The sequence below is a fragment of the Echinops telfairi genome, unplaced genomic scaffold, assembly GCF_000313985.2.
Source record: "Echinops telfairi isolate 266 unplaced genomic scaffold, ASM31398v2 ScPeMD7_7457;HRSCAF=8495, whole genome shotgun sequence".
Lineage (NCBI taxonomy): Eukaryota > Metazoa > Chordata > Mammalia > Afrosoricida > Tenrecidae > Echinops > Echinops telfairi.
The window spans coordinates 25,146,782-25,154,649 of NW_022111357.1; the positions used below are offsets into that span (position 1 = coordinate 25,146,782).

General features: G+C 57.8%; 2 protein-coding genes across 4 annotated transcripts in view; one reads left to right on the forward strand and one right to left on the reverse strand.

The window, feature by feature from the left end:
• The window catches only part of PLA2G2F (phospholipase A2 group IIF), an 11,816-nt gene extending 5,292 nt beyond the window's left edge, over nt 1-6,524 (reverse strand). For both annotated transcript variants that reach the window (XM_045299266.1, XM_030887994.2), the window contains exons 1-3: nt 6,318-6,524; nt 5,656-5,708; nt 417-561 (exon numbers count right to left, since the gene is read on the reverse strand). In XM_045299266.1, coding sequence (XP_045155201.1) covers nt 417-561; nt 5,656-5,708; nt 6,318-6,433 — 314 coding nt within the window. In that variant the 5' untranslated portion in view covers nt 6,434-6,524. The remainder of the gene's footprint in view (nt 1-416; nt 562-5,655; nt 5,709-6,317) is intronic.
• A 165-nt stretch (nt 6,525-6,689) lies between these two features.
• Nucleotides 6,690-7,868, forward strand: part of LOC101647629 (group IID secretory phospholipase A2) — a 34,086-nt gene continuing 32,907 nt past the window's right edge. For both annotated transcript variants that reach the window (XM_004705386.4, XM_045299176.1), the window contains exon 1: nt 6,690-6,763. The gene's annotated coding sequence lies outside the window, so the exon portion shown is untranslated. The remainder of the gene's footprint in view (nt 6,764-7,868) is intronic.

Genomic DNA, 7,868 nt, shown 5'->3' on the forward strand with positions numbered 1-7,868 from the left:
GACAAGTTGAGATGGGGACTGGCGGGGGGTGGGGGGTGCTGTCCCCATCCCCTCAGCGTTAAACCACTTGGCCAGCATGCATTGGCTCGGCTCCCGGTGACTCCAGCCATGGTTCTGCCTGCTGATGGGGAGGTAGGAGCAGAAGCCAGGGCTCTGGCAGCTCCCAGTCTGCTGGAGGAGGCTCAGGCTATGCGCGGGCACCTGCCCGATGGAAGCAGGCCCCCAGTCCTTGCCTGAGCAGGACATGAGCAGTGTGGCTATTGTTCCCGTGGGGACTTTGGGACAGAAGCCCCTGCCTGGTGAGACTGGGCGGTCAAACAGATGCCTTCAAGCTCCCACCTCTCACAAGTAGAGACAAGAGTGACCTTCTGTTACCCCACCCACACCCCATCTCCCTGGGAATCCAGTCAACCTACCAGTCCACCCCATCCACGGGCAGGCCTTGCCCCCCGAGCCCGCAGTAGCAGCCGTAGCCCACAAAAGCCCGGATGGCCTTTCTGCCTGTCATGGCTTCCACCATGCACTTGAGGTTGAGCATGCTTCCCTGGGCCATGGGCAGAACTGAAAGAGAGCCAAGGGGTCTTAAGAGCTCGCGTACCAAGGACAGCATGCTGCCCACATCCCGCCTCCCCTCGGGAGATGGCCGTGGGAGTTGCTGTTTGCAGAGGGCTGGCCCTGTGCGGCCCTATGAGTCAGAATTGACAGGAGGGCATAGTGAGTTCGAGTTTGCGCTGGGCCGACGTGCTCTGCAGCCCCTTGCAAGCATCTCCCTGGGCCCTCTCAGGCCCCCAGCAGGGTGCTCTGATGAACACCCATGTACAGCTGTGGAGACTGAGGTCCAGAGCCGTGGTGGACTTAGCATGTAGACTGGTGGGCGCTCAGGGCCCAGAACCAGTACACCCAGCCTCTCAGCAGTGCTGGTTCTCAGCGGGCAGGACGGGGAGGGGGGGCGGGTGGGCATGGGAAGGGGGAGAGGCTGAGGGGCAGTCACACTGGAAGAGGCTGTGCAAATGCCACATGCAGTTGTAAACAATGGGTTTGTCTTTCTTCTCTATACCTGTCCAGCTACCTCTGCCCCCACCTGGGCTCACAGGGCATCTCCGGACCCACCCAGAGGCCACCGATGCTTCCAGTTACAGCCTAGAACTGGCTGCGAGTTGGGAGAGGGCTGCTGTGCTCACGGGTGTTGGTGTCACCCTCACACACACACACGCATGCACACGTACGCATGCACATGCACACATGCATGCATCCTGGTTACACACTTACACACATGCCATCTGTCTGCACAGTGTGCACAACCACCCATACTTTCACACCGCCCCCCTTCGCCTGTGTCTCACAGCAAGTAGGAGCACAAGAACACTTTCAGTACCAACCAAGTCAGCTGCTTGGAGTCTGAGGAGCTCAGCCTCCTGCTGTGGCCTCCCTGCCCCTGGGCCCTGGGTTGCCTCTGAGCCAGGGGCTCAACTGGCACTCCACACCTCAGCAGGAGAGCAGCTCCATCCCCACTGGGCAAGTGAGAAGACTGAGGCTGGGTGGGAAAAGCAGCCTGGCTGTGGCAGAGCCCAGCGGGGACCCAGGCGGGTGGGGGGTGGGGGATAGGAGGCCTCTGTAAGACAGCCCCCCACCCCACCTCTGACCTTCTGGGCTTCTCCAGCTGTGCCAGGGTTCAGTGGCCCCTCCTGTCTCCTTGTGCCCCTTCCTGACCCACAGACAAATCAGGAAATGTTCCTGCAGCGGGGAGGAAGCCAAGGATTCCAGAAACAGGCCTGCATGGGAATCCCAAAGCCACTCTGTAGCAATTAGATTTCACGTCCACATGCCCTTGAGCAGGGGTGGCGTCCAACCTGCCAATCAGGGCACAGCCTCATGCTGCCTCCTGGGAGGGGGGCCTTTTGAGAAGAGAGATTGGGGACCTTCTATAAGAGACTAGGGACCCCTTCCTCACTCTCTCTGCTGCCAGGACTCAGTGCCTGCCTCCAGGGGTGGCCCCGGGTAGGCCACCTGATCCTGAGAGCTGTCAGCAGCCTGCCATGTTCCCGCTGACCTTGGATCCATGTGTCACTGCACCTACAGGCCTGCGACCTTCCTGCTGCCTACCTCCCCCTTCTGCACCATCGGCCTGCAGTGACATGAACCTGCAGCGCGCTCCAGCTAGTATCTGACCCTGGACTTCAGGTGGACTGGGCTGGGATGCCTTCTCGATATAAGATGACTTCCTGATATAAAACTCCCTCCTATACGTATATGAGCATTGCTGGGTTTGTCCTTCAGACACCCCACCCCCATCCCCACACCCACACATACCCACACACACATTCTTTCTTGCTTCTTCAAGTGTGGCAGCCCAGCATCCCTGGTGATGGGGAGCTGGCCCCCCAACATGGCTTAGCAAGGAGAGCTCAGACTTTGAAATGAGCCCGAGCATCTGGCCAGCCAGGGGAGGCAGGACACAGAGCCCAGCACCTGGGTCCAGTCGAAGCTCCCCGGGCCTCAGTGTTCTCATTTGTAAACTGGAAGAGCGGTCCCAGCCTTGGCGGTTCAGGTTGGCAGCACCTGTGGGGGAGGTCAGATGCTAACGGACATCCTTCCTGAAGGCAGTTAGTCGCCAGACTACACAGTCGGCCCTGCTCCCTGCCAGCGGGGGACAATGGATTACTTCTCCCTAGCTTGGTTCCAGCAGGTGGGGTTTACACCCTACTGCTAATGGTTCCTATGGAGATCCAGAGAACAGATCAAACCCGCTCAGTGAATCTAGGATCCACCCATCTTGTCACATGTATACCCCCAATCTCTCCTCTTCCTATTGCGTGTATGTCCCTAGACCACCCCCTCTCATTGCTATATAACCTATAGTGAAACCCCTTCCTGTGGTGTATGTCTTTACCTGTAATTAGTGGGCTTGCACGCTGCCCCCCCACCAAGGTATATAAGCCCGGGTTAGCAATAGAGGTCTCTCTCGCTGGTCTCTCTTCCCCCTCTCCTCTCCCATCCTCTGTTTCCCTTTCCCCTTGTCCTTCCCTTCCCCCTCTCTCCACATGGACCACCAAGCGAGGCTGAGGTGAGCATGCTACCATGAAATGTGCCTGACTCCATTATTCCAATCTCTCCTCTACCTCTCATGCTCTCGATGACTTTAATATTATATCTATATATCTATATATTTAGATATATATATCTCAACCGTACAATTGTGCTTACTGAACCCGACGAGCGGTGGGGGGCTGGCACCCCCCCACTTCATACCGCACACACCTGGGAGCCTGGCACACACAAGACACTCCCTGCCTCCTGCACTGCCACTGGGGGCCACCCTTCTCTTTGGTATGATGTTGGGGAATGTGCCGCACCTGGGTCTTCCTGGCCCTTGGCTTCAAAGTTTTCATCACTACAGACCAGGGAGCCAATAAGCGAGGAGAATAGGAAGGGATGGGGGACGTGAAAGACAACTATGGTGAGGACTGACAGCCGCGTGAACGACCATGGACTACGTTGCCAGGGAGGCAGACAGCCCTGCCTTGGACACAGGCTTCCAGTTATCGCTGTGGATCCTTGGGTGGGTCACGAAACCTCTCTGGCTTCAGTTCCCAAATCTAAACCCTGGGGACAACAACACACTCTGTGCAGAGCATCTGGGAGGTCCTGAGGAGCACAAACGTGTGTGGGGGTGGCGCGGGGAGCACACATCTGTGAGGGGTGCTGTTCTCTCTCCCTCAGCCTGAAATGTGTCCCTCCCCCACTCTCGGCAGCTGTTATCCTGGGGGCAGGGCTTCCTGACCCTCAACTTCTCCCCCATTGTAACAGAGGGAAGTGCCCACTCACACACTGGGGAGCACACACAGTCTCTCACCGACACTCACACCGACGCACAGATCCACACGCAGCCATTGTACACATACCTCACACAGATGCAGACATACAGACATACACCACGCGCGCACATGCACACTGACTCACCTACTTCATGCTACCCCTACAAGCCTCACATCTGACACACACAGATATGCACACACCACACACCACAGGCATACACACACATACGGACACGCACTCACTCACCTCACACTACCTGTACACACCTCACATACGCACACAGGTGCTCGCCAACCTCACCCTCTCACGCGCATACACTCACCCCCCACACCCAACTTACAGCGTGCATGCCTCCTGCCCCCATTTCCGCTCACATCTGTACAAACACACCGACGCACACCTCTCCCACGTTGACAGACACACACCTCACAAAGACATCCGCCCGCAGACACACAACACTGAGGAAAACCAGGGGCCTGAAGCTCGCCCTCCCCACACTGCCAACGTCATCTGTGCGCTCCAGCGACAGGCTGGCCCCTCACCAGCGCTTCCTAATGGCAGGCCACGTGGCATGAACTCAACCAGCACTTCCGAGTGCCTGGCCCAGTCTAACCTTGTTGTTTGTTTGTGTGTTTCATACAGGTATTTTTCCTTCAAGTCAGTCTGTGTTCAGGGAGTGTTAGCCCGGGGGGAGGAAAAGTTCAGTGCACATCCCATGTCCCTGAGTGGCCGGCCACACAACATCTGGAGGTGTGGCATGGGCTAGAGTTGCATCCAAAGCCTCACTTGGCCCTCCCAGGGATCGTCTCCTGCCGATCGCTAATGCCCTGGGGGGCCCAGGGAGAGCAGTTCCCACAAGCGGAATTCTCCACCATGTGTCTCTTGTGTGTGAAGCTGCGTCTCCATCTTGTCACCTCACACTCCACAGAGAGAGGCCCCGCGACCTTCGTGTAAATTGTGGTGTTGGCAAGGAATGCCAGTATCGATGCCGCGGTGGCCCAAAGCGAGAACAAACCCTTCTGGGAAGCATTGCAGCCGGAAGGCTCCCCGGAAGTGAGGATGGCAAGGCTTCACCCCCTCCCTTCATGTGCGTCTCCAGAAATGGGCATCAAGGTTGGTCAAAGGGAGGGTCAGCGAGAAAGAGGGCACACCCCCGGGAGATGATGGACGTGATGGCCACACGATGGACTGGACGGCACAGGACCCGGCGACGCCTTGGCCCGCTCTCCCCAGGCCATCATGGGTCAGAGACCCCTAACCTCGACACGCCCATGTCCACAGTCGGTAGATTTTACCCACCACGCTAACGCACACTTAGGTCAATAAGCACACGTAAACTCGCACACTCAGATGCCAACGTGAGCACACAGATTCACATACACCACCCTGCTGCCAGGCCTGTTTTCACCCATCATAGATGCATGGCAAATACCCCCACCCCCACCCAGGCTCCCGACCTCGTGTCCACATGCCTCCTTTAGTAACAATCATACAATTCTGTCCACGCAAACACTCAGACTTGGCTGGGCAACCCGGGTGCTCACTCAGCACCCACCACTGTTTTACAATGCTTGCTCAGCTGTGGGCCCTGCCCCCTTGAGCCTCGTAAATGTGACTGGCGCTGGACAGGGGACTGGGGAGTAAACAGGCCCCAGAAGGGAGGATGAGGGCTGGCTGGGGGCTGAAGCAGGAAGTGGAAGCTCCGAGACAGGAAGTGGCAGCTCTGGGGTCTCAGTGCCTGCCAGTGGCCTTGAGCCCAGAGTGGCCACGGTCACGTTGTCACAGAGACGGGCTGGGGGAGGGAGCGAAGGAGGAGCCTCCTTCAGAGGCTTTACTCACCGCTACCGGCCAGGAGGGCGATGGCGAAGAGCTTCTTCATACCCAGGCTAGACCTGCGGGAGGAAGAGTCCTAGGTCCCCAGTCTGTCCCCTCCACCTTCCTCAGGGCGCACCAAAGGACCCATCAACCCTGTCCCAGTGGCTGCCACCAAACCCTGTGATTAGCACCTCTAGGAAGCTCCAAGTGCTTCCCTGTGTGCCCAGCTCCTCCTGGAGGAACCGGTACCTGGAGCACAGGGCTAGGAGCAGCAGCCCCTCCCTGCACCAGCTTCCAGAAAGGGAACCGCCATATCTCGATGGAGGACCCCCTCTGGGATCAGAGCCGACCCACCTTCCACCCACCGTCCTGAGCCAGTGAGCTGCCACCCACCCAGCCTTGTGAGATAGGGCTTCAACCTAGCGACAAGAGTTGGCTGTGTTCTAGCCCCAGCTCTGTTTTCAAAATGCTGCGTGGCTGACAGCAGAGCTATTAACTTCTCTAGGCATAAATGTCCCAGGAGATTTGAGTAGGTGGTCCTGAAGACCCTTCCCGGCATGAAAATACAGTGACATGGCTCAGTCCATCGTCTGCTTTCTGGAGAAAGGGATTTGGGGAGCAAGTCACCCCCACCTACATCCTGCCCTCTCCTCTGGAGATTCCAGCCCAGGAAAGCCTGCACTTACCTGGAGATTCTCCCAGGAGAGGAAGCCGGGAAGCATGAGGGCTCACTCCCAGAGGGGTGTCTAACCGGCACCTTCTTTCTGCATCCTTTGGGGTTGGCTTGCGCCCCATCTGCCATGTTCTGGATTCAGGGGGGCCAGCGACATAGGTCTTGCACGGACTGAGATCCACTCTTAAGTCTCTGGGTAGCAGACCCCAGCTTCACGCTGCCACTGCAGACTGGCCGGGCAAGAGGCAGGTGACACATGCCCTAGAAAAGAGGCTCCTCCCCCTCATCCCTCCCACCTCCAGGGCCCTGCCCACAGCCGCTGGCCAAGTCCCCACCCACGGCTACAGGAGCGTGCTCCTTGGGTCAGAAAGGGTGAGGGCTTGTGAACCTAACTGGGAGTGTGGGCCCCTCCCCAATGCATGTTTGCGCCTCTGGAAGACGGCTCCTTCATGTGGAAGGGTAAGTCTACTCAAGTCCCTGACGAGTGCTGTCTTCGTTTCCTCGTGCTGCTGTAAGAGAAAGACCAGTGGGTGGCTGGTTCGAGACCCAGCCTTCAGGTTGGCTTGCAGCTCACTCTCAAGGCAGTGTGTGGATGCTGGGTTGGCTCTGATCCCAGACGGAGTTCGGCACCAAGCGACGGGGAGCTTCTTGTCTTGCAGCAGATGCAGGGTGGGCTTGCTGCTCCAAGTGGGTGGCAGGGAAGCTGCCTCCTGGCTCTGCCCTCCAGGTGCCCGTGAGCAGGGCACACAGGAAGGCGCTTGGAGCGTCCTGGAGGCGCTACTCGCAGGGCTCGGCGGCAGCCACTGGGGCATCTGGGGCAGGGGGTTGCTGTGGCCTCTGGCAAGTCCAGGGGATGCAGCAGGACCAGAGCTACAGGAAGGCGGAGGGGCTGGACCTCGGTCTCTTCCTCTCACACAAACAGAAATTTATTTTCTTAGAGTTCGTTGTTGTTGTCAGGCGCCATGAACTCGGTCTGACGCAGAGCGACCCTGCCTACAACACAAAGAAACACTGTCGCGTGCTGGCCACCCTCATCCTCGTCCCCCACACAAGCCCACTGCTGCAGCCACTGCGTCCCTCAAATGCATCGTTGAGGTCTCCCTCTTCTTCCCTGATTCCTAGGCTGTACCAAACACACCCTCCTTCTCCAGGGACGGGCCCTCCCTGATAATAGGGCCAACGTGAGCGAAACAAAGTATCCCCATCCTCACGTTTCAGGAGCGCTCTGACTGAGCGTCTCCCGAGACGGTCTGTTCTTTCTTGGGGCAGGCCGGCTCCCTCAGCGTTCTTCATCAGCACCACAACCCCAGAGCATTGGCAGTATTTGCACACGAGGCGATTGAAAAGACCACGGCTTGAGCCAGACTCGTCTTAGTCCTCAAAACGACATCTCTGCTCTTGAGACTTTGAGGAGGTCTTTCTTTTTTAAAAATCATTTTATTGGGGGCCCGTACAACTCTTATCACAATCCATCCATCCATCCATTGTGTCAGCACATTTGTACGTTCGTTGCCATCATCATTCTGAAAGCATTTGCTCTCCACTTGAGCCCTTGGCATCAGCT